This window comes from Rattus norvegicus, chromosome 5 (genome assembly GCF_036323735.1).
Source record: "Rattus norvegicus strain BN/NHsdMcwi chromosome 5, GRCr8, whole genome shotgun sequence".
NCBI classification, from domain to species: Eukaryota; Metazoa; Chordata; class Mammalia; order Rodentia; family Muridae; genus Rattus; species Rattus norvegicus.
This window is the reverse complement of record NC_086023.1, coordinates 156,624,356-156,650,679: the sequence shown is the minus strand read 5'-3', so window position 1 is coordinate 156,650,679 and position 26,324 is coordinate 156,624,356. Positions and strand designations below refer to the sequence as shown.

At 46.0% G+C, this 26,324-nt stretch overlaps 1 protein-coding gene and 1 long non-coding RNA gene across 3 annotated transcripts in view; one reads left to right on the top strand and one right to left on the bottom strand.

Annotated features, from left to right (window-relative positions):
* The window catches only part of LOC120103016 (uncharacterized), a 7,771-nt gene extending 7,059 nt beyond the window's left edge, over positions 1-712 (bottom strand). Inside the window, exon 1 of one of the 2 annotated variants that reach the window (XR_005505063.2) lies at positions 47-712. This is a non-coding gene — a long non-coding RNA (uncharacterized LOC120103016). The remainder of the gene's footprint in view (positions 1-46) is intronic. The other variant, XR_010066709.1, reaches the window with a different exon arrangement.
* On the top strand, positions 49-26,324 carry Micos10 (mitochondrial contact site and cristae organizing system subunit 10). Its single transcript, NM_001173556.1, has 4 exons — positions 49-167; positions 24,166-24,213; positions 24,974-25,083; positions 26,096-26,324. Exons 1-4 carry the CDS (start codon positions 104-106, stop codon positions 26,102-26,104), a joined length of 231 nt encoding a protein of 76 aa, NP_001167027.1. The 5' UTR covers positions 49-103; the 3' UTR covers positions 26,105-26,324.

The following is a 26,324-nucleotide window of genomic DNA, read 5'->3' as shown; positions in this document are numbered from 1 at the left end:
CCCTAGCCGGAAGCTTATGGTGTCGGCCGGCTCTCGCGAGACTTACCATTAGTCGGAGCGCGGGGGCCGGCCGTGAGGAGCGCTGGAGCTGCCGGTAGGGAACATGTCGGAGTCCGAGCCGGGCAGAAAGTGGGACCGGTGTATGGCCGACGCGTTAGTGAAGCTAGGTGAGCGTATCTTTCTCCGGTAGGCCCTGGCTGGAGCCGAGCGGCCCGCGCGCGGACGGAAAGCCGCAGGGGTCAAGCCGCGGCCTGCTGCCGTCCGGCGGGGCGCACTGAGCTGCGGGGCGCTGACAGGTGACTGTCAAGCCTGGAGGCGAGGACGACGGGACGAAAGGCGCGGGCGGCCTTCGGGGTGGGTGGAGGTGCAGGCCTGGTGGGAGCAGCGGCGCTCTGGAAGTGGGAAAGCGTGCGGGACGCGCCAGGGAGCTCTCACGCCATGCCCCATGTCACCTGGTTTGGGCGAGCAGCCTGCCGGAGCCCACACTGTTCCCCAGCTGGGAGAAAGCGGCCTTCGAAGAAGGTCATAGGGGCGTCTAATAGCCTCCTCCGGGCCGCGGTGGGAATTGGTGGCGTGCTCGGCCTCATTTATCCGAACCCGACTCAGGTCTGCAATTGGAGGCGGTGGTTATACTCGGGAAGAATGGCCCCAGACTGTACCATCGTGGCCACCGCAGGCCCCCTTGTTAGTCCAGCTTGCCTTTTCGACACGCGTTCTGTGACGACACACTTTATGAGGTCATAGTGTCGGGGAAGGAGGATCGGCGGGTGTCCCATATAATAGTGACGGTGATGCACTGCTCAGTACAGTAGCTCGTAAGTATCCTTCCACCTTGTGAGTTGGAGTTCGGTGAAGGAACTTGCCTGAAATCTCGTTGCCGATGTGTGGCATAGTTGAGAATTTCCCCCAGGATTTCTTACTTCGGGTCTCAGGCTCTCTGTTCATCCTCATCCGCTCCATCTTTCTCTTGTTGATTGCCTGCAGGAATTGGTGTGTAGGCCAGAGATCGATGATGAGTGTCTTCATCAATAACTCTTTGCCCTATTTATTTATGTAGACAGTGTAGACCTGGCTGGCCAGGAAAACTGTGTTGTTCGAGTTAGCCATGAACTCAGACACCCTCTGCTACTGCCTCGAGCTTGCTGGGATAAGAGGTGTGCACCAGTACAAGGGATTCTCACAGAAACTGAAGCTTATCAATTTGCCCATTGAGCTTTTATCGGCCTTTTCACCCTGCCCAGCATTTTTGCCTAGGTGCTGAGGATTTGAGCTCAAGTCTTCTTGCTTTTAAGGCCAGGGCTTTATCCACTGAGCTATCTTCTCAGTTCCCCAGACTCTTTTTTCTATACTAACATTTATTGTTGCAAGTTAGATCCCCACCCCCACCCCGTTTTTTTGAAACTGGTACTCACTGGTACTTACTGTATAGCACTGGCTGGCCTTGAACTAACAGATTTGCCTGACTCTGCCTCATGAGTGCTGGGAGTAAAGGTGTGTGCCATCATACTTAGGTTCATGTTTTATACTTCTCGCATGGAAATTATTTAAGAGCGTATAGGATTATATCCTTAGATGAAGATTATCAGGAAAGAATGAAATCATGAGCTCAGAGAAAGTAGATATGTTTTCTGTTTTTTTGGTTTTGTTGTTGTTTTGTTTTGTTTTTGTTTTTTTACTGTGTTCCCTAAGCTCCAGAGGAGTGAGGGTAGACATTCAGGATGAATTAGTACATGAGGAATTGATCAATTACTTTTAAGATTCAGCCAAGACCAGTTCTGCCAGGAGGAACAAAGCTGGCTAACAACCCTGAGCCTTTTTTCCTGTGTTTAAATTGTAACTAGTGTGAACTTCTAGTGGTTCAGATGGTTAAGTGGGCTGGCTTGCTATTAGAAATGAATCATTCTGGAAGTGGCCAAAAATATTATTACTTGATGTGTATGGGTGTTTGGCCTGCATGTATGGCTGCACATCACGGACATGTCTGCTTCAGGAAGAGATCAGAAGAGGCTGTAGGATTGGCTAGAGCTGGAGTTAGACAGTGGTGGAGTTGAGAATCGAACCTGGGTCCTCTGCAAGAGCAACTGGTGCCCTTCAGCACTTAGCTCTCTCTCTAGCCCAAAGTATTAGTTTTAATGGTTTGCAATTTGAAAGAGGATTTAACATTTATATGCCAACATAGTTCCTAACCAGTGTGGTAATGGCATTCAGAGTGCTCTTTGGAGTCTGCAGAGGTGTGGTTTAGGCCCCCTGCTTTCTTCCCTATCTGCACTATATAGTTCTTCTGCTTTGGTTAAGGTCTCTTCCTCCACCTGAAATGGAGATTAACTTAAAAAGATAAGAAAACTAGAGAGGCCAGGCATGGCGACATGCTCTTGATCCCAGCACAAAAGCTGAGGCAGGTGGATCTCTTCAAGTTTGAAGCCAGCCTGGGCTACATAGATAGATAGACCCTGCTCAAAAACAAACAGTGGCCTCTATGGGCTGGCTTGCTATTAGAAATAGATTATTCTGGAAGTGGCCAAAAATATTACTTACTGTTTTGGGTGATTTCAGTAGGAAGATATGTAAAATCCTTAGCACAGGGGCTTCCAGTACATACTCAGGAGATGGTGGGATATAATAGCAATGTCAGTGGGCACCTGGGGTAGTGGCAGTAAGTGAGGCTAGACAGGGTGAGAGAGCAGATCAGAGGGCACTGAATGGAGGGCTGCAGAGTCCTTTAGTGAAAGACCTTTTACAATGGCTGGGCTTTGGATAGTATTTTAAATTTAAAAAGAAAAATTGAAAGTGTTCTCAAACTTGAAGTATGGGAGGGGTTGGCCTTGAGTTCCTGATCTGTCTTATCCTCCTCCTAACCCTTCCTCAGCCTCCTCAGCACTACCAGGTCCTCTAGACGTCAGTAAAACATGAGTGGGTATTTGTAAGGTGCATGAGCTGTTTCTTAGGTTAACCAGCTTTCTGGGTAGTGCTGCTTCTGTGTACTTAGTCAGGATGATTGTCTCTCTCCCCTGTCTTCATTTCTTAGAAGAATAGCACAGGGCTGGAATTTTCCTTCATAGTAATTTTTTTTTTCTTTTTTTTGGAGCTGGGGACCGAACTCAGGGCCTTGCGCATGCTAGGCAAGCGCTCTACCGCTGAGCTAAATCCCCAACTCCACCTTAGTTTTTCCTTTGTCCCTCCATTTGTATTCCTGGGCACCAAACTCAGGCCCTAGAGCATGTTCTCCATGGCAGAGTACAACCCTCCCTCACATTTTTACTCTTCTCCTTGGTCATGTTCATCCATAAATCTGACAGTCTGCGCTACAGTCCTGTTGATACTTAGGATGTTGGTCAGTACCTGTCTGCTGAGGCTGCGGACGTTTTCCCTAGGAGTGGGGTTGCTGCCTGATGTTTGCAGTTTGCTTCTGAACTTGATTGTCCATCCTCTCTTCAGGAACAGATGCTGTCCTGTTCACTCACTTTGAGGGAGGGACGTGGCAGTTGTCGCATGTATTGATGAGAATTTCAGAACCTATATTCTCTGCCCATATCTGAGTATATTTATTAACTGAGTCAAGTAGCATTTAAAGTAAAAGGTCAAGTATATTTTGTGCCAGTTTTTGCTAGTTTACATATATGGTAAAGTATCTTTGAACTCTTGGGGGGTTTTTTGTTTTAGTCTTTTGTTTTGTTTTAAGAAAGGGATTCCCAGTGTCCTGATTGTCCTGGAACTGGCTCTGTAGACCAAGCTAACCTCATCTGCCTGCCTCTGCCATGTACTGCTACCACTTCACTGTGGGACTTATTTTTTTTTTAAACCAACTTTTATTTTTTTGTTGGACATGAATTATGGTTAAGAGATCTTAGCATTAAAGTAGTATTAAAGCCTAAAAGGCAAAGGCAGGAGGATTGCCATAAGTTCAAGTCCAGTCTGGTCTACAGAGTGATTTCCATGCTCCCCAAGGCTACACAGCAAGACCTTATCTCAAACAAACAAAACATAGAAAGTGGTGTGAGTAATGCTTGGGAGTGGTCGGAAGATGTTGCTTTAAGAGAAGTGCCAGAGCCTTACTGCAGGAAATTAAAAAGGAGTGAAGAATATTACAGTTTATGAATGGCATGTTCCATTAGTTTTATGTGAATGCGTCATTAATGGTTTTTGCTAATTTTATGGATTTATTTTTAAGTTTTATCAGATTTATGGGTTGCTCTGGTTTTCTTTCTCTACTCAGTTTTAGAGCTGTGCAGCTCGGTTTCCTTTTTTGTGCTGCATTCTTTATCCTGTGCGCAGCCATGAGTGTGACAGAGCATGAAAAGACACAGGTGCTTAGATTTTAGTTTCTGAACAGGGTTTCTCTGTGCAGCCCTGGCTGTCCTGGAACTCACTGTGTAGACTTGGCTGGTAGGCTGGCCTCATCACAGACATTGCCTGGTCTGCTTCCATGGTTCTGGGATCAAAGGCGTGCACCAACCACTGCTGACCACTTAGCTCTATTAGGGGCATGGAAGGTAGAGCGCCCAGGATTGGAGGAGCCTGGTCGTCCTGCCCTCTGCAGAGCTGGGTTTTAACCACTCTGGGCTGCATGAGAGATCATTCATTTTCTTTGTGTGTGTGAGTGTTGGTGCGTGTTTAAGTGTATGTGGGGGCAGAGACGGAAGGATGGACACACCTTCAAGGTAGACTACAGAATGAGACTGTCTCAAAAATAAAAGAGTGGGGCTGGAGAGATGGCTCAGTGGTCAAGGGCACCGACTGCTCTTCCAGAGGTCCTGAGTTCAAATCCCAGCAACCACATGGTGGCTCACAACCATCTGTAGTGGGATCTGATGCCCTCTTCTGGGGTGTCTGAGTACAGTGTACTCATATACATGAAATAAATAAATTAAAAAAAAATAAAAGAGTGTATTTTCCCAATATGTTAACACTAGTCATTATGCTAAGCCCGGGAGGGGGTGCACATGTAATGAGGGTCTGGGAAAAAGGGGCAGCACTCAAGCTCTAGCTTGAGAATATATAGACTTTAAGAAGGTACATTTGGAGAAGACTATGTTCCAGTTCCCAGAAACTGCCTGCCCTGTGTCCTAGAGACAGGAGAGAAAATCTAAGCTGGTCGGTGGTGGAGAGCACTGGGAGGCTGAGGCAGGACAGTCTTGGAGCTTGAGGCTAGCCTGGTGTACATAGTTCCAGGACAGCCAAACACTACACAGACAAACCCTATCCTGGTGAGATGGGGTGGAGTAAGGAAAGGACCTCTGGGTTATCCCAGGGGTGGGTGGCAGCAGTGGCAGCTGGAGGTGCGCTCAGCACACATCAGTCCTCAGCTGCAGTAGGCTGGACGGACATTGCTCACATTTCTACCATGAGGACATGGGTGCCCATGCGCCTGAGAGCTCTGGCCACAGTGTGTTCAACCCTTTTGTCTCCTTCCTAAGCCCATATTGTAGCTACCATTTCTTAATGCAGGGAGCATGGGGAGCCTGTAAAAGAGCTCAGGTGGGGAGGGGTCAAAATTGAGGCAAAAAAAGTAGAAGGGAGAAGGTCATTGATGGGTGTCTTTAACCTACTAAGAAGTTTGGATCTCATTGTAAAGACTTCCCCCTCCTAACCTCCCACCCCGAGGATCTTGCTGTGTAGCCTGCTCGCACTGCTGTTCTGGCCCTACTAAGTTTCTTTTGTGTTGTTGTTGTTGTTTTTTTAAGCTTTCTTTCTTTTTCTTTTCTTTTCTTTTCTTTTTTTTTTTTTTTTTTTCCTTTGAGACAGCATTTCCTCTGTGTAACAATCTGGCCCTGAACTCACAGAGATCTACCTGTCTCTGCCTCCAGAGTGCTGGAATTAAAGGGCTGTACCACCATGCTCAGCTTAAAAGATTTATTTCTTTAAATTATTTTTGAGCCTGTGCAGTGGCACATGTCATGAAGGCACTGTGTCTGTGCACGGGTGTGTATGCATAAGGGCAGGTTTCCCAGAGTCCAGAGGCAGACGTCTCATTGGCTGGAGCTGCAGGCAGTTGTGGGTCCACTATAAAAACAGAGCAGTTCTGAACCATCTGTCCGGCGTGAGAGAGTGTGTGTACATGCGTGCATTTTCTCATGTCTGTAGGTGATGTTTCTCGTGTCTGTGGTTTCATGTGAACTTGAAATGTAGAAATAGATTCTGCTGTCACTCTAAAATGAACTTCCAGAAAGCAGTTTACCTGTCAATCTTTAAAGAACTGCTTTGTTGCTGGGCATAGGTGGCACATGCTTTTAATCTCAGCACTAGGGAGGCAGAGGCAGTTGGATCTCTGAGTTCGAGGCCTGTCTGTCTACAGAGTGAGTCCAGTACAGCCGAAAAACAAAAACAAAACCCAAGACACACCAGCCTGCTTTGTTGAGGTGTACCTCAAACACTATTAATTCTGTTTAAAGTATTCACAAAACTGTACAGACTGCCTCAGTCTCGTCTCAGGACACAACTGTTCCCATCTGGAGCCCCCAGCCCAGCCCCAGACATTTTGCATAATGAAAATATACCCTTTATGGCACAGGGTGTGGCTTGTGCCCGTTATCTCAACACCAAAGGGCATAAGTTAGAGGATTGCTTGGAGTTCGAGGCCAGCCGGAGCCACAGTGTAAGACTAAAACAAAACATGAGGTCCTTGATGTCTGCATTATTTCGTTAATTCAATGTTTTCTTGCCCTTTTAATGATTACTTTTCAGTGTGTGGGGGATGTGGGGGGATAAATATGCAGTGCCCACAGAGGCTGGAGATCCCTGGAGCTGGAGTTAGGTGACGGTGAGCAGCCTGAGGTGGGTGCTGATTGGTTCCAGACGGGAGCAGCACCCACTTTAATCACTGAGCCAATTCTCCAAGCCAGCTTAATGTATTCACAGATCATCCATGTTGTCCTATGTGCCAGTATGTCATTATTTTTGATACTAAATGATAGGTAGTGGGATGGCTCATCCATTCACTTAAGTTATAGTGTGTCGAGAGAGAACACTGGCAACTTAGTGTGCGTGTAGAGGGCAGAGGATGGTTTTTGGGAGTTGGTCCTCCTTCCACTGTGCTCTGAGGTAGGGTCTCTCTTGATTTTGTCACTTCCCTGTGGAAGCCAGACTTCTGGCCTGCCAGCTTCTGAGTGATTTTTACTGTCTCTGTATCCTCTCTTGCCAAAGGATTGCTAGTTTGATACCATGTACAGTTTTTTTACCTGAGTGTCAGGAAGTGGAACTTGGGTCACCAGACTTGAGCAGCAAGTGCTTTTTACTCACAGAGCTGTCCTCCAGAATCCTGCTAATACTTTTGATTGTTCTGAATAATGTTGCTATAATTGACAAGGTGAGGTGGAAGTTTCTGGATATGTCAGGTAATGCAGTTGCATGTGTTGTTTTGCTGATGAAGACTTCATGTCGTATTTTGCAAAGGTAAGACCCATGGAAGGAACTTGCTATTTGGAGAAAGTATAAGTCGGACTCAGAGACAGTGACAACACTCTTGCACAGCTAGTCGTGCAGTACTTTGTTGGTCTGGAGTCTTTGCTGATCCTCACTTGGTTGAGAGAAACAGCAGAGAACTTCTGCTACTGTCCCAGTTGGCTCCCTCTGACTCCTGCCAATTTGGTGAGGGCCTGGCTGTTTCTGCTGGATCATCCAACTGCTGCTGATTTGTGTTTGGTATCCTGACAGAGATTGAAATCGCCCCAAAGTATAATTCTAAACAGGCCTGCACCCCCTTGTCCTGTTTACCATCTTTTCTCCCCTACCTTTGGGCGATGGGCTACAGGGGAGTCATAGTGTTTAAGAACTCGTATTTGTAGGAGTAGGTTCCTGTTTTAAAAAGTAAGCCCACAGGGTTGGGGATTTAGCTCAGTGGTAGAGTGCTTGCCTAGCAAGCGCAAGGCCCTGGGTTCGGTCCTCAGCTCCGTAAAAAAAGAAAAGAAAAAAAAAAAAGTAAGCCTACAAGGTTTATTCAGACAAAGGTTTTTATTTCTCTTGGGTATGTTGGATGGAACTGTTGGATTGTGTGACAGCTGAGCTTAGCGTTGAAGAAACTCATTAACTGTTGTTCCTTAAGAGGAACAGAGTAGAAATTCAGATATCAGAAAAATCACTCATGTACATGAGAATAAATTGTTAGGAAGTGGGGGGCAAACGATAGTGGTGAGTGGGTTAGTGTGCTATGGTAAAATCCCGCTGAGCTGAGAGGATGAGGTGAAGAGCAGAATTGAGCAGGAGCCCAAGGGTGGCAGGCTGACCCTAGACAGTGGTACACTGACCTTGTGTGGCTGTTGATGACTGTGGCTTTGTGGCATGGCTGGAGTGAGTTCCTGGTTATCTGCAGCTCAGTCAGTAGAGGGGGAAGTTGCCCAGTATCTTGTTCATGAAAACAGGGCTAAACCTTGTCCTTTGTTGCTAGGACAGCAGGACACTATGTGACTAAGTCTGCTTCCCACTTAGCCAGCAGAACTAATGATCAAGTCTGGTTAGATTAATTGTTTAAAGCTGTTTACTAAACATTTCTGAGAGACCTTTGAATGAAATCATGGAAAAGGAGAGTGGGTTAGTGTTTTCTTAAAGTACCAGTTCATCTGATGAGACTGGGTTATGACAAGCGTTGGTGGTTCACCAGGGAGTGCTTTTGGTACTCCATGTTTGCAAACTGAGCCTGGCTCTTCATGGACCACTACCAGTCAGGGTCGGCTAAACTAGATACTTGAAGGACTTTTGGTTCTGTATAGTTGAGGTCTCAAGTTAGTCCACGTTAATTGTTGAATTGGTAGTCATGTTTTGTTTGTGTTTTTTTCAAAACAATATGAGCAAACTTTTCCCCCTATTTGGAGCAGTGTAAATAACAGATATTGTGATCTTGCTGGAGAAGAATGTCCTGCAGGCATTACAGAATAATGTAATTAGGCAATATATGGGACTTGGAAACATTTAAATTTTGTTCTGCTGTGGTTTTATACTTTCCTGAAATGTGGTCTGCAACAGTTTATTAGTAAATATATTGAATTGCTTTCTTTGGCAAGTGCATTTTAGGATTGAGTCCAAGTAAAAATTTAAATATTTACTTATAGAAGTTGCTTGGTGTGGTAATATTTTTACTGTGGCTATTGACCTCCTAGTGACATGTTAGGGCATCGCTCCATTGGAGCCTGAGTCCCAGGGAGGGAAGAGACAGCAGCTAACATTAACAACTGCTCAGTGTTGCCATGCTCGGTATGCAGACACTTTACCTGGCTTCTTAGTTTGATTCGTTTTTCTTAATGAGAAATTCATTAGAGAAATTGATACTTTGTTCTTAAAGAGGTGGTCCTAGCCTGTGTGTCATTCTGGCCTCCTGCTCACAGACATTTTCCTGCCTCATTTCTTGTTGTTTGTTTTTCTAGCAAGAGAAATACTGTTTAAAGCTTGCATAGAAGCAAAGAGGCTGACTTGGTTGGTTTGGTTTTGATGCTGTGATCTAACTTTAGGTGATGGTGTATGTGGCTTCTGCTGTACTACTGAGCTACCTCCTGATCGTAAACCCCACAAGGGGCCGGAGAGATGGCTCAGTGGTTACTCCCACAGGAGATCTGGATTTGATTCCCAGTTCCCACATCGCGGGTTCACAGCCATCTATAACTGTAGTTACAGGGACCCAGTGCCTTCCTCTGACCTCACTGGGCGCCAGGGATGCATGTGGTGAACATACGTGCATGTAGGCAAAACACTCATTAAAATAAATAAATAAAATGAAGAAAAAATCTGTGCAAGTTATAAGCAGTATAAATTCACAGAGGGGATTGCTTTGTTTTTAGACAGTTTTACTGTAGTCCAGGCTGGCCTTGAACTTGGAATGATCTTCCTAGCACTGACCCCCCAAATACTGGGATTCCAGATGTTAGCAAAAAAACTTTTTTTTTTTTTTTAAAACAAGAACAGAACTGGGGACTTACATTACCCTAGTACAAAGCAGGGCAGTATTGGAGGAAAGATATACACATAGAATAGTACGGAGTCCAAAATAGGCCCGAGAATGTGTGGCCAGTTCATTTATGACACACAGTTTAATGGGGAGAAGGAAATCTTTTTCAACAAACTACAGGAACAGCTGTGTCCACACAGAGACAGAATGGACCAGATCTGAGTGTAAAAGCTGCAGCCGCAAAACCTTCAGAAGGAAACAGACCAGAAAATGTGACTGGGGCTGGAGACGGCTAGGACACAAACAGCCGTGCTTGCAGAGAAGACACACTGGGATTGCTCAACTGTAAAACTGACTTCTGAAGACACCATAGACACCATTGGGATTTTTTTTTGTTGTTGTTTTCATTTCTGTTTTTCAAAATAGGGGTTCACTGTGTAGCCCTGGCTGTCCTGGAACTCGATCTGTAGACCGAATTCAGAGACCCACCTGCCTCTCAACTAGTATTAAAGGTGTGCACCACAAACACGCAGCTCTTTTTCTTTTTCTTTTCTTTTTTTTTTTTTTTTCCGGAGCTGGGGACCAAACCCAGGGCCTTGCGCTTGCTAGGCAAGCGCTCTACCACTGAGCTAAATCCCCAACCCTCTTTTTCTTTTTCAATGTTGGGGAGTCTTAACAGTGCATGTAGCTGACAGAGGACTTGTTTTCAGCACACGGGAGCTCTGAATTGTAAGAACTATGGTAAGGCGTTTGAAAGGGAGTTTTTCTCACGGTAACTACAGGAAAGGACAGCTCTACCAGCTGTCCAGGGAAACTCGTGGTAAGAATATGAGGTACTCTGAAAAGCCATTAAAATTGTGGAGCTTTACAAGTTAGGCGATAGTGTCACTGATACCTGGATCTGGCTATGACGCTGTACACCATGGCTGGAAATGTGAGCAGGTAGGAGTACCTGGCCTGAGCTTCAGGGGTTTCTTCCAAAATGGTGTAGCTAAGAGAAATGAGAACAAGGCCACACAGGAACAACTCAGATGTCTACCTGCTGTTGATAGTGAACCAACAGCCGTGGACTAGCTTTACACCAGCACCTCAGCAATGGGAACGAACCCACTGCTGGTCTGTGGCGTCACAATTCCGGTTGTGTACAAAATCCTAGAAAGTATATGCTAGTGAAAGGAGGTAGGTAAATGATTTCAGGAGGCTAAGGGGAAAGGGAGGAATGGAACATAGAGGGTACAGGTGATGGTGGTATTTGTTGATCTTACTGATGGCTGCACAGGTGTGTACAGATATAGGAACTTTTAAAGCTTTACTGTGTGGGGTGTGTGTGTGTGTGTGTCCCCATTTGTCTATGCCATGTCTTGTGTGTGGAGGTCAGAGGTAGGGTGGCATGGTGAATTGTGTAAAATTGTATAGTCCTTCCAGAGCCCTTCCTTTATGGTAGGAGAATGAAACTGGTTCATAGTTGAGTTTGGAAGAAATTGGCCCCAAGTGCAGACTTTAATGTTGGCTGTCTAACCTAAGTCAGAATGCCTAGACTTGTATGTTGGTTTTGCAGTGTGCTGACATAATGGTGGTCACATTTCTTCCTCTCCCCCTCCTCTCCGTCTGTCAGAACCTGCACAAATCTGCTGCTCAGGCTTCCTCGTTGATAGGTTTGAACCTGACGAAGGTGACTGAGCTCCATCCTCACTCAATGGAAAGGCTTGTCCTGGAAAATGGCCAGCTTCTTGTCATCATTCAGATGATAGTCTACATATCAGAGTAAATGCCACCAACTTTAGCTTTGTACAAGAAACTGTATTCTAAGTACAATTTCAAATTTTAGGTCTGCTCATAACTCCTATGTCAGATATATTCCCATTCACTTAGTTTATGAGAACTAAGTTCTTGGATTCTTGGTTGGAGAGGCTTGTTCTGATGCTTGTTGTGCTGCACAGTTAAGGTCGTCAGAGCTCTGCGAGAGGACAAGCTGCTGCTGGTGCTACCTCACCTTACAGTCTGGCAGATTTGAACAAGAAAAGGTTGCTGCTCCCAGAAGCCGTGAAATTCAGGCAGATCCATCCAGCACCTTTGCAAACACTTATGTGTGTCTTTTTTTTTTTTTTTTTTTTTTTTTTTGTTCTTTTTTTTCGGAGCTGGGGACCGAACCCAGGGCCTTGTGCTTCCTAGGCAAGCGCTCTACCACTGAGCTAAATCCCCAGCCCCCACTTCTGTGTGTCTTAAGTTCAAAAACATTGATTCATGCCAAAAACCATCTGTCCTGGGGCTGGAGAGAAGGCTCTGTTGTTAAAAGCATGTATTGCTCTTACAGAAGACCCAAGTTTAGCTGGGCGGTGATGGCCCATGCCTTTAATCCCAGTACACCACGGATACACAGAGAAACCCTGCCTCAAAAAACCAAACCAAACCAACCAACCCAGAGGATTCAAGTTCGCTTCCCAGATGGAGCCCAGGTCAGGCACTTATAACCATGGCTCCAGGGGATCTGCTGCCCTCTTCTAGCTTGCGAGCTCATACACTCATAAATGTGAGTGTGCGCAAACATCCACACACAAGAATTTTTTTTTTTAAATATCTATTAAGGAAACATTTGTTCCTCTCCCACCTCCATTAATCTTTGCTCAGGAGGCTTTCTGCTGCATCTTTCCCTCTGGATCCCTTAGCTAAACATTGGCGGCAGCTACTCTGGATGGATCTTAAGTGCTACCTACCAAAGCCTGCCTTTGCCTTCCTTGTATTGCCTGCCCGTAGCAGCAGGCTCCACCTTTGCTTAGCCTGGAGTAATGGGATGGGAGGGGACAGATAGAATTTACAAACTGCAGTGCTGAGAAGAGAGGCTGAAGACTGCACCTAAGGGCTGCATGTTGCCCAGGGGAGAGACTTTACCCAGCTGCTCAGGCCCTGAGCTCCAGTGAGTGGTGCCTCAAAACAAACCTGACACTATGGAGGGACTCTGAAGTCTGCTGTAGGCTCCCCTAAGTACTGTCTCCTCCTTTATAACACTTTTGACTCTGCCCTCATTCTGCCAGAGTCAGCTGCATACAGTGCACATCTGATGGGCTGGGTCGTTTCCCCCATTGTGAGCCCTTTACTGCTCCTCCATTGCTCAGCTGGTGTCGGTCATGAGGCCTTGGCTGTGGGCACGAAGGCTGGTTTGCTTTCTTTCTTTCCTCAGCTGCATAATGTAGCAGCAGGGAGCTCCTGGCTGCCAGCTCTCACCTCCTTTCTTTCCTTCTGCTATTGTGCCTCACAGTTCTGCTTTCTGGTCATTACCCACCCCAACCCCAAGTGCACTTATGTGAAGATGTTATTTCCCACAGCCTTGAACAGCACACAGTAGGTATTAAGTTTGTATAATTAAGGAAATGCCTGAATTACTGGCCTGAATGCATTTAAAAGGAGTTAATCTCTTGTACTGAGTCTAACTTGATTATAATGGTTAAAGACTTGCTAGTTTACCCATGTGTTACTGAGGGCAAGAATTGAACCTTGTTGTGACACGTTTCTCTTCTCTGAAATCAGGCTTCTATAGATAGAAGTTTATTGTAAAGATTGAGGAAACCCAGGAACATAAGCCCTACCTCGTGAGGGCTTTTCACTCTGCCGCTGTGCAGTTCTTGAACACAGTGTAGATTTTGAAAATGTTTAACTTTTATTTTGTGTATATGGGTGTTCTGCCTGGTTATATGTCTGTATACCACATGTATGCAGTGCCTGAAGAGTCCAGAAGAGGGCATTAGTTAGATCCCTCTGGGACTGGAGTACCAGATGATTGTGGGTGCTGGGAATGGAATCCAGGTCTCTTGGAAGAGCAGCCGGTTACTCTCAACCTCTGAGCCATCTCTTCAGCCCAGTGCTTTGAAAACTTGGTCATATTTAAGAAAAGTCTCTCTGGGGCTGGGGATTTAGCTCAGTGGTAGAGCGCTTACCTAGGAAGCGCAAGGCCCTGGGTTCGGTCCCCAGCTCCGAAAAAAAGAACCAAAAAAAAAAAAAAAAGAAAAGTCTCTCTGTCTCTCTGTCTCTCTGTCTCTCTCTCTCTCTCTCTCTCTCTCTTACTCACTCACTCACTCAATCTGCCTTTAGAAATGCCTGTGCCCCAGAACTGTTTCTGTAGAATGACTTGGCATCCTCCCCAGAGTGTCGTCTGCCCTCCTGGATGTGTGCAGTCATACAGCCTGGGTCTGAGTTGTCCTTTTCAGGTGTGTGTGCTTGAGTGAGTCACTTACCCCGAGTTGCTCGTGTCTTCCTATGAGATAGGTTGAGTAAAGCTTGAAGGCAGTGCAGAGTTCACCACTGCTGAGGTTAGAACTGAGGCGCACCCATGAGCAAGAGAGAGCATTTGATGTGTTTCTATATAATAATTGTTTGTTATTTACTTCAGTCTCCCTTTAATAACCAAATGAGCACTTCTCGTTTCCCCAGTGTTTCCACATGGGAATGGGAATGGTTAACTGATGTCAGTAAATGTCACAGCCGTGTTCTTGCCTTGCGTCGTCTTAAGTGCTGTGTAGCTTTCAGGTGCTCTTTAGGTGCTGCCTTCAGAGCCCTTCCGAGTGAACGCTCCATAATGACTTCCACACTCGCCCTCCATGCTTCTCTGAAGTCTGCTCTGCCTGCCCTGATCAGAACCCTCATGATTGACATTTAACCGAAAACCCCTGAGATACGCTAGCAACCTCCCATAAACAGACACCTCTTTAGTCTTTTTCCTCAGGAGCTCAAGCAAGACTGACTCCTGAGAAGCCGATCCACACGGCCTCAGCCACCATTGTTTGGTCTTTGTTCTGGCACTGGCATCTTTTCTTAGCTATTCCATAGGACTTGGCATTTACCTGGGACACTTGGGGCAGCCTGAGTGTGCATCAGGATTAAGTAGCACCGTGTAGAACTCACGGACAACTATTTTTTCCTCTCTCTCATAAGTTGGGGTAGATCATCTTTCATAAATCAGGATTGTTTCTTGGAAATGTGTTTCTCACTGAAGTCAGTCCCAAGTGTTCTTTTCTATAAAGCACACTCTTGTTTGTTCTGTGGTAACAGATGCTTTTTGACTGTGTAATGTCATTGATAGAAACGTGATTGACAGGAAAACATGCCTGTTATAAATAGGTCAGTTTGCTTTAGTCCAACTTAGTGTGTAAGTAGTTTTATTAAACCAGACAATTCCAGGGAAATTTTTATTATATTTTAAAGCAAAATGATCTAGTGCAATAAAGCTGAAGGGATTCTCTGTTAATGACAAGAATTGGGTACGGTGATGTACATTCTATAATCCCAGAAATTGAGGGTTCAAGGCCAGCCTGAGTGACATAACAAGGTTGTGTACATGCACTCGTACACACACTCACACACTGCAGATGTGCTCATACAAACAGATGCTAATGCCACTGAAATATGGACAGTTGCTCTGAGTCGGTGAGCTGGGCTGGAAGAAGATTAGCTATTATGCTTTTGACAGCTTTGAGTTCTACAGTGACAGTGACAGAGCTTAGCACCTCTCTGAACTCTTCACCAGGCAGCCCTAAAGGCAGCAGAGCTGCAGTACAGCAGCCCTCCCTCTGAGGCAGAGTGCTTTCCCTGTCGATGAGCAGGTCGGGCTGGTCCTGGTAAAGTCATTGACCTAAAGTTGGGGATTGTCTGAGGCCTTGGTGCTGCCGTAAGGGGGGTAGCCCTACAGTGTTTAATTCTTGCCTTTTTTGTCAGACATTGTTGGGCACACAGCAGTTAAGAATGTAAGGCCTGGGGGATTTCTGTACCTTTTCACATTTATAATAAGCAGTTGAATGGTACATGAGTTTTCCTCATAATTCCATATGAGCTGTACAAAATCAAGTGGGGTTGCTTTCTAGTTGTTTTTTTTGTTTTGTTTTGTTGTTGTTGTTGGGTTTTTTTTTGCAGATTTTTTAAAAAGATTTATTATATATAAGTACATTGTCGCTGTCTTCAGACACACCAGTAGAGGGCATCAGATCAGATCTCATTACAGATGGTTGTGAGCCACCATGTGGTTGCTGGGATTTGATCTCAAGACCTCTAAAAAGAGCAGTCAGTGCCCTTAACCGTTGAGCCATATCTCCAGGCCCCCCCCCCTTTTTTAAAAAGATGTATTTATTGTAAGTACACTGTCTTCATCCACACCAGAAGAGGGCATTGGATCTCTTTACAGATGGTTGTGAGCCACCTGGGATTTGAACTCAGGACCTCTGGAAGAGCAGTCAGTGCTCTTAACCTCTGAGTCATCTCTCCAGCCCGCTTTCTAGTTTTAATTTTTAGATACAGATCAAGTTTTAGCCCTGATAACTATGCTGGTTCAGGCTTATGAATAGTAAATCCTTTTTTAAAATGTTAAATGTACACTAGAGTGTGAAAGCTTAGTAAATGGTTATTTTAAGACTTTTTTGTGAGACTGAACACTGGTGGCACATACCTGTAATCCACTACTCAGGAGGCAGAGGCATCCTGGTCTCTGAGTTTGAGGCTAACCTGGTCTACAGAGTGAGTACCAGGATAGCCAGGGCTACACAGAGAAACCATGTCTTAACACCACCCCACTCCCAAAACCAACCAACCAACCAACCAACCAACCAACCAACCAACCAGCCAACCAACCAAAAAGCTTTTTTGTTGTTGGTAAATAAAAAGAATCTGTGACAGCCCCCACCTCCAGCATGTGACCAAGATGATTTTACTGTGTTGTATGGCCTGGCCTTAAACACCTGGGTCCCCTTGTTCTCTCAGCCTCCCAGCAACCTTTAGCCCCCAGTGGTTTTTAATAAACATCAATAAAATATTATTACTTTGGTTCACTATTTTATGTGAATGTATGTTTGTGCACCACAAGCATGCTTGGTGCCTGCAGAAATCAGAGGAGGGCATTGGACTCCCTAGAACTAGAGTTATGAATGGTCATGAGCCACCATGTGGGTGCTGGGAATCAAATATGGGTCCTTTGCAAGAACAGCCAGTACTCAACTGCTCAGCCATCTCTCCAGACTCCCCCAACCAGTGTTTTTTCTTTTTTCTTTTTCTTTTTAATGTCCTACAGGGAATTTCTGAATGACTTTGTTCTTTCTCCGGGACGTTTTGTCCTTCATTGGAAGCATGATGCAGTTTCAGCCTCTGCAGTAGGCTCCATGGGCTCCTGCTTTGCTCAGCTCATTCTGCCCTGAGTTCAGCAGTCAGCTTATGAAGCCCGCTCGGGGATTCCTACAGGCTGGGTTTTCTGTCACCTACGATGACATGGCTTTGTGCCTAATCTGTAGCCTGGGAGCAGATTCTGTGTCTGAAGGTTTCACCCCGTGTCTACCCCATGTTGGCTTACAGCGTGCAGTCTGGACCTTCAGAGTTTGCTCCAGTATCTTCAGCATGCATGTAGGCACAAGATAAAGCCATACTGTATGCATTGTTGTTAGAAATTGCATTCTCTGATCTTTGTTTAAATCTGTGTCGAGCTAGAGAGGTGGCTCAGTGACTAAGCAGTGGCACTGACTGCTCTTGCAAAGGATCTGGGTTCCATTCCTTAGCACCTACTTACGGTGGTTCAGTCTGTGTAACCTCAAAGAATCTGATGCCCTCTTCTGATCTCCATGGATACCAGGCACACACTTGATGCACATACACAAACAAAGGCAAGACACCCTTACACACAAAATAAACCATAGAATCTGTATGTTAACAAAACAAACAGGCAACCAGTGTCAGAGGAGCCAGCAAGTTCGTAGCTGGTAAAGGTACTTGAGCTTCATCCCTAGGCTCTAACGATTACCAGGGAGAGCCAGTTCCACATGCACACACAGACACACACACACACTCTTACACACACACACACACACACACACACACACACACACACACACAAATAAATGTAATAATAATTTAAAAACCAGTACCAAGAGGCTGGAGAGATGGCTCAGAGGTTGGGAATGCTGACTGCTCTTCCAGAGGTCCTGAGTTCAATTCCCAGCAACCACATGGTGGCTCACAACCATCTGTAATGGGATCCGATGCCCTCTTCTGGTGTGTCTGAAGACAGCACAGTGTACTCATATAAAATAAATAAATCCTTTTTAAAAAATAAAACAAAATTTTAAAGATACCAAATGACCAGCTAAGGAACTGCTCCACTCCCAAAAAATTGTTTCTTTGCCAATTACTGACACCCTCTGGGGCAGCAAATGAGCACCAGCTTGCATGGTTAGAATAATTGAAATAATGTCTTTGAAAGGATCTGTGCAGTTCTTTTCCTCTCTAAAAGAAATGGCTGCAGAAAGCATGGGCTCTGGGCCTAAGGTCGGTTCCATAAGACTCATGTGTTGTTTCCCCTTGTCCCTCTGTCCCTGACGACTGGACTTTGCCATGCGTGCAGAGATGTGTGCTGATAAACCACACTCTGTACCTGAGGGTTCTTTGTTATTTCAGACAGCATGGGCTTTTGAGAGCAGTGAGCGGGGAGGCAAAGTTATATAAACTGCATTCGTAGTTAAATGTTTGCTTTCAGGGGAGGTGAAAAATGCTTTGTACCTTTCCCCTTGGCTTTTCTTCCAGAAGAGCTTGTCATGCAACAACAAGAAGTGGCCGAAGGCAGGGAAGCTTCTCTGCACGGCTTTGTTTTTACTGTAAGGCAAACCTTTCCTGTCTTATTGTTGTAAAGTTAAACCTGGCCTAGAGGTGCCGGTCTTGAGTGGGAGCAGCTGCAGAGCTGTCCCCAGGCCAGGTGGGACTGTCTTTGAAGCAGCGAGCTGCCTTTCAAAGAACCGAGGATCGAGAGAGCGAGAGAGCGAGCGAGGGCTTGACGCGGAAGAGCTCAGCATTCCACTGTTGGCATCTCTGACTACATGTGCACTGTTACAGGTGAGGCAGATATGAGCCCTTTTCTTGACAGAGTAGTCTTGTTTGTGTCAACAATGCAGAGATGGAGGGTGGAGTTGCTGTTAGGAATTAAAAGTGTAGCAGCCCTAGTGTAATTAAGACCTCAGAGAAGGTTCCTTGAGAACTGGGTTTGGCCGATCAGCCTGGGGCTTTGAGCTCAGTCATACTTTCAGAAAAGTGCAGTTGGCAGGAGCTGGCTAGCTGGGTTCCTAAACTGAACTCTTGATGGCTGTCCTTGGTTGGTGTGGGCGTGGCTCATCTTTTGATTGCTGATAGCAATGGGCCGAGCATCACTTACAGTCTGATGCTAGGAAGCGGCTAGCATCTGAGAGCTTGCTTGCTTTGGGAAAAATGTAAGAGCAGGCCTGCAGTCAACGGGACAAGAAAAATGTCACAATAGTTTCCTCTGGGATTTTGATTCCTTTGCCAAAAACTTGCCTCCAGCTGGAGACATGCAAAAGCTCTCCCTGGTTGTAGTTGACCTGCTTCACTGACTTCCCTCTGTGAGCCAGTCCAAACCCTTTACCTCATGCTCTAGGACCAGTCTGCTGCTTCTTACTCACTCTGCAGCTGCAAGGGATGAGGCAAGTTGCCTTGAAACCAAACCTCCTGCCATTTTGTAAGCCAAGAAAGCTATGGCTTGGTGTAGTGACGGCAGTGGTGTTAGGCCTCTAAAATTCCACAGTCCTGCCAGGTAGACTAGTCTGTGTTATGTGTGGTAGGGTTAGTCTGGGAAGGACCCTAAGCAAGTCCTCCTTGTTACTAGCCTGGCTGCCTAGCGCTCTGGGCTGTTGCTTGGAGAGCTTGGCTCCTGTTGAACTGTATCTTCACTCCTAGGAGTAGGAACACCCCAGTTTCCTATGGAAGGTGTATCGGTGGGCTGAGAATAGAGGAGAATCTGGTTTCTGGATATCCTGGGGACAGTGGCATAATGAGACTGGCAGGATTGGGCCCACCGGACTACTTTATAAGTCATAGGTTGTTCTGGCAAGTTATTTTCCACATCTGAAAAGCACAGGCATGCTCCATAGAGTTCTAGTTTTTGAGGCAGGGTCTCATGTAGCTTAGGCTTGTGTTGAGCTTGCTGTGTAAGTAAGGATGGCCTTGAACTCCTTCTGATCCTGTTCCCTCCCTTTCCCACGCACTGGGACTATTGGATCGTACTAGCATACCCAAAAAGGTTTGATATGAAACAAATGGTCTTGGACTGGAGAAGCGGCTCAGTAGTTAAGAGCACTGGCTCTCTATTCTTCCTGCAGGGTTGGGGTGGAGGCAGGGTTGATTGTTCAAGTTCAATTCCCACCCACACGGCATCTTACAGCCGTCTATAACTTCACTTCCGGAGGATCCAGCAGCCTCTTCCGGCCTCCATGGTCACTAGGCAGCCACATAGTATATAGACATACCTGCAGGCAGAATAGTCCTACCATAAAGTAAAATGAAGACTTCTCTTGGAAAGGAGGGCCTGGGTAGCGGTCAAAGGTAATTCACTTTCCTTTTCATTTTGCCAACCTCAGTTGACTACTTACCAGACCAACTTTGGCAAACTATTTTCCCAAGACTTTTTAAAGTGAAAATTGGGATGGCATTACTGATTTTTAGATACTGAATTTTAAGTTTGGTACCAAACTAGTTCATAGCACAGGCTCTGTTGGACAGGGCCATGGTTGATTTTAGTTAAAATTCACATGTATAGGCTGACCATGAGTTCAGTGTGTGTCAGCTGTGCAGCTGTACTCACAGACTTGACCTTTTCCTTGGGCGCTCTCATTGTTTATCCTGCTTTGTACTGAGCGCTAGACAGGGTACTCAACAGGGTAGGTCTGCACACACAGATAGGCAAGTCATGGTGCTTGCTTTGGTGCTGCAAACCTGCAACACATTACTTACATACTGAATGTTCTGGTGGCTCTGACACAGTGGCAAGAGTCTGTGTCCATAGCCACTGGAGCTTAATAGCATTGTGAAAACACAGGTAACAAGCATAGCATGTGAGCTCGTCTGACACCTGCACTGTCACTGCAGACAGACATCACGGGCATGGCGTACTCAGACTGCACTTGGGATTTGCTGTTGTTGGGTTAGTTTTTCAAGACAGGGTCTCTCTGTGTAACCCTGGCTGTTCTCAAACCTGGCCCTGAACTCAGATCCGCCTTTCAAGTGCTGGGGTTAAAGCGTGCGTCATTACCGACTGGTTATGCACTTTAAATGTTTTTCATCAACAATAAATTAACCTTAGCTCGTCTTATCTTGGTGTTTTTTTGTGTTTGTTTTTTGGAAGAAAACAGGCTTATTGAGTATATACTGTAGAGGTCAGTGTGGCTGGAAATAATATGAATACAGCGTACAAACTCACCATGCAGCCCTGGCTGGCTGGAAGTCAGTATGTAGACCTGACTGGGCTGAGCTCACAGAGCTCCTGCCTCTGTTGGAATTACAGGCATGGCCACCATTCCTGGCAAACTTTTTATTCTTTTGTAGCTGCATTTAGATTGATATATAAACACATTTTATGGTATTTCTTTTATATTCATAGTCTATTTTTAATTTTTTACATTAAATTCCTTTTTTTTTTTTTTTTTTTGCTAAAATTTTACCCTACCCGCACTCCCACATGCACACATGCAGTGTCCTAGGCCTGCATTTAATCCTCTGGTCAGAATCATTCATAACACCTTCTTCCAGCTCCACATCACATCCCGCTGGAAGGTCAGCTGCAGTAAAGCACACAGAGCTGTCCCCTCCTTCGATGACAGTGATGGCACTGTGGCTTGAGGCATCCTCTTCTGAACCAGCCAGGGTGCTTTGTTTTGTTTCGCTCCCTGCTTTCCTCCCCAGTTTTGTTTGTGGCAGAGGATGCACCGTGAACATTCCTCTCTGGTAACAAAACCTCTTGGTGTGGTGTCCTGCTTAGCTCTGCACAGAGCTTGTTCAGTCTCCAAAAGCATCTGCTAGGCCCTTCATTAGAAATTCTCTGGGCTTTTCCTTATGCACTTGCCTTTCTCTGTTCTCTTCTTCCACTGATGGTTCCCGTTTCAACCCCAGGAAATCTGTGGTCCCACCACACATGTAGTCTGTCATTGACCACATGTTATGTACCTGTCTGTCTATGAAAGAAACACATCATGGTCCTGTATGTGATAGAATGATGGAAAACCTGCTGAACAGGGTGGTGCATGTCTTTAATTCCAGCAGAGGAAGCAGAGGCCGGCCTTGTCTACATAGTGATTCCAGGCTAGGCAGGACTATATAGTGAGACCCTGTTTCTGCTTCTCTCCCACAAAAAAACACTAAATAATTTCCCCGAGGACCAGGGAGATGACTCAGTTGATAAAGTACCTGCCATGAGAACTGAACCTCAAGTTTAAGAACCCACATTAAAAAGAAAGAAAAGCCCAGCTTTGGAGGCGTGTTGTATCCCAGCAGGGAGAGATTGACGTTGGGTGAATCCCTTGGGCTCTCTGGGGTCTGAGCTCTAGGCTAGTAAGAGGCCGTCTCTGAAAATACAAAAAGTTGATGGTTCTTAAGAACAACACCTGGGGTTGGGGATTTAGCTCAGTGGTAGAGCGCTTGCCTAGCAAGCGCAAGGCCCTGGGTTCGGTCCTCAGCTCCGGGAAAAAAAAAAAAAAAAAAAAAGAACAACACCTGAGATAGTTCTCTGGCCTGCACACATGAATGCAAACACACACACACACACACACACACACACACACACACACACGCCACACACAGAGTTTATTATTAAAGTAAGTTAATAATAAACAGGAACCATTTTGTATAAGTAGCTATATACTTTATTAACTCTAACGCCATCTAGACTGCATGAGTGACAAGAGAGTTACAGGGTCAAAGCCACACACCATGATTGCCCACACTGAGGGTTCTGTCTACAGAACAGAAAAGTTAGCTTGCTTGAGGAATATTCTGAGGTGTTGTATTGCACTACCTAGAGAATTCTCTCCCTTCCTTGATGTTTCTGTGTATGTATGTGATATTCTGGAAACTGAGCATAGGGCCTGTGAGGTAGGTACTGTACCACCAAGCCATATCCCTAGCCCAGTAAGAAGAAACTTAGAATCCCAGCCACACAAAGCTGGGTGTGTGAGCACCTATGATCCTAGCACTTGAGACACTGAGGCCATGCTGGATTCCAAAGTACCATGCTAGCCAGGGCTGTTCTGCAGGGCGCTGGCTGCTTCACAGAGCAAAACAGCAACAAAACTTAGATTTCGGCAGCACAAGCTTGTAGCAAGATAAGAACTGGTACTTTATGTGGCTTACTCATACTCATAGAAAGGTTGGACCAAGGCTCTGCTGGGTCATGGAGCAGACATAACAGAGCATCAGAGTATCTGGGCCTGGTAAGATAGTGCGGCTGTAATCCCAGCAGGACTAGGTAGGAGGATTGAGAATTAGAGGACATCCTGGGCTACAGAGTCAGACTCTGTCTCAAAACCAAAACAGCATCGGATGAGCTGAGCATGTTGGTCTGCAGGTCTGAAAAAGAAGACAGCCAGAGCTTGGCTGTAGTGGAGAAGTAAATTCATTTAAGTTTATGTACAAGTGAGGATCATGTCAGTAGATAACCTGGGGCAGTTCCTTATAAAATGGGGCTGTGGACATTTTCCATTCACTTTATGGGAAGACACAACTAGTGCCTGCATTGATCACACAACACTGTTATTAAGGTGGGCTTCAGTTCATGCACACATGTGCTGTGTCCTTTTCTCTCTTAAAAGAAAACAACTAAATAACAGTGTAAGTTATGTGGCTAAGCAGAGATTCTAATGTTGTCCCAAACTAGGGTTTTATAAATTCTGACTCAATTTATCCTAAAAGTCAGAACTTTTTCCAAGCTGAGGTTCAGAGTGAGGCATTACCATGGCTGGGGCTGTAGCTCCATACTAGAGCCTTTGCCTGCCACGTGTGAGGGCTGGGGTAGGATCCTCAGCTCTGGGAGAGGGCAGCGCTTCTCCCTCTCTGTCACTGACTTGTGTGACAGGACAACCCCTGGCCTGTTGGAATTGTTCTCTAGATCATTTCTTCCACCTCAAAAAATGGTGCCTATCACCTTGAGAACCAGCGTGACAAGGTGGGCTACTCAGTGAGTCCCTGAAGTAGGAGGCTGCTGGTCGGAGGTGCAGAAAGTCTAGAGCAATAAATACCTTAGGCTCTCCATCCGCACTCCCACCCCGTAACACTCCCAAGACAAATGATAGGGAATCGAGTTTCTCATTTCCTTTGTGAGCAGCGAGACAGAAGGCTTCTGCTGTATCCCTGACAGTAAGAAAGGTTAGCAACCCAGACCACAAACTCCCAAGTTATCTGCCTGGTCTGTATTGTTCATTTGGAAGAGATCTCAGTTCAGCATTTGTTTGGGGCTCGCTGGAGCTGTACTCTAACACAGTTTTCCATTTTTGCAGGTACTGGTTTTGGATTAGGAATGGTTTTCTCCCTCACCTTCTTTAAGAGTAAGTGATTTTGACTGGTTCCTCACTATACTGTCTGTGTGCAAACCCTGCCAACCTGTCCGCTGTAGAATGAGCTAGAGGGAGCATGTGGATGAAGTGTGCATGAGTTGGACATCTCCAGAGTTCCCTGGAGGCAATGAGTCAGGGTTGTCTGGTGTCTTAAACATGACATCCTTTCAAAAGCCTCCATTTCATGCTGGCCAGGCTGCATGGCCACATATTTCTAAAGTGACCTGGAGATGTGGCTTGCTGGCAGTAACAGCAAGTGGGCCAGAAATGTCCCTGCTTCTTCCCGAGAGTCTAAGCAATGTCAAGCAGGTTCCCTTCTTGGGAAAACCTGAAGTCTGAGTATTGACTAGAAGCCAAACAGGTCACCTTGACCTCTTTCCATGAAGAACTGACAAGGACTAGAACTAGAGAATTGTGGATGTGAGTGAGCTCCATGGTTTACTGTGTGTAACCAAAGTTTGTGAATGTTGGTGAAATTAATAATTAAACAATTCAAGCACCTGACCAGTAGATACCCCTTCTGACAAGGCTAAGAAACTATAGTTGAGGTGCACAAATGACAGGCTGGGCTGTTTGCATCAAATGTAGCAGCCTGGGCACCTAATAAATGTGCTTCATTATCGTGTTGCATGCTGGCCTGTCACATGTTAGCAGTACAGTGTCCGCTGAGGATTTGTGAGCACTCATGGGGCGGAGGCTTTATCTGCCCTTACCAATTCCCTGTTGGGATTTCTCTTCTTCTGCTCAATAGGAAGAAAGTGGCCATTAGCCTTTGGTTCTGGCGTGGGACTGGGGATGGCCTACTCCAACTGTCAGCATGACTTTCAGGCTCCATATCTTCTACATGGAAAATATGTCAAAGTAAGTACAGAATTGATGGCTTTCCCTTGACCGAATTCTCTAAAATTTTTACTAATTTTATTGTTTTATGTTTATGTTTATTTTACGAGTTTTGCATATATGTCTGTGTACCATGTGCATGCTGGTACCCATAGAGGCCAGAAGAAGTGGATGAGGTTCCCTGGGACGGAGATATAGATGCTTGTGAGCCACCGTGTGGGCGTTGCACCAGAGTCCTCTGTAAGAACATTCAGTGCTTCTGCCTGATGTCAGTGCAAGAAGCCAACCGCTGCGACCTGGTGGCAGGCTGCTCCACTGCTGTGTCTTCCTGGCAGCAGAGCTTGGCTGAGGGTGGGCAGCAAGGAGCAGGCAGAGCCTTGGGACTTTGCATTGTTGTGTTTCCAGTGTTCCAAGCTGAGTTGTGCTGGAGGACGGATCAGAGGTGATTCTGCTATGAGATGGTTAATGGCTGGGAGGTACTGTGGAAAGTCTTACATTTCCTACAGCCATGCACATGCTGCTCTAAAATGGCCTTGTAACTTCATTTGGACTTGAGTCTGTGCCTGGATGTTGTCATCCGTCTCTGCCTAGGAACCAAATCCCACTGGAGGCTTATGTGGGATGGCTGTATTGTGATAACTGCTGGGCAAACGCTGGCCAGGTCCTGTGTGCCTCCCTGGGGGCTATCTTCATCATCTTTCTTCCTCCCTTCCCAGTGGATTGTGGGAGAGGTGCTGCATCCTCACACAGTGGAGGGGAAGAGTCTTACAGGGGTGAGGGGCTGCCAGTGACCAGAGTTAGCAGCTGCTGCGTCAGCTGGGCGCTCACCTGCACCCTCCTGGGTCAGAACTGACTGCCCATGGCTGCCCTTTCTGGTCTTCTCCCTCTCAGACTGGGAGCCTCTGCTTGTGAAAAGATGGGGGCAGGAAGTGTGCAGTGTTTGGAGCCATGGGTCCTGGGATTTGCCTGAGGCTGCAGCCCGTGGTATGAGAACGTCGCCTGCCTGTTGTAACCGAATGTCCTTGCTTCATAGGAGCAGTGACTTATGCTGAGAACATCCCAGCGGGAGAAAAGAGAAGCCTCATTTATTCCTCAGGAATACTGAAGTGCCCTGGAGTGCGCTGACGTCCTGTGACAGTGCCATCAGCAACGCTTTCAACTCCAGCCACTGTTTATGTGTTTGAAACCAAGTCTGTTGCTTTTGTATCATCTCTTTGGAAATTGTAAGGAGGTCTTAAATAAATGAGAAACAGGAAGCCCGA

What these genes read in the sequence shown, in the direction of transcription:
- Micos10 (NM_001173556.1), top strand. Translation starts at nt 104, where the DNA reads ATGTCGGAGTCCGAGCCGGGCAGAAAGTGGGACCGGTGTATGGCCGAC. An exon ending in CGACGCGTTAGTGAAGCTAG is followed by an intron (nt 168 to 24,165) that starts GTGAGCGTATCT and finishes CCATTTTTGCAG; the next exon opens with GTACTGGTTTTGGATTAGGA. An exon ending in CTCCCTCACCTTCTTTAAGA is followed by an intron (nt 24,214 to 24,973) that starts GTAAGTGATTTT and finishes TCTGCTCAATAG; the next exon opens with GAAGAAAGTGGCCATTAGCC.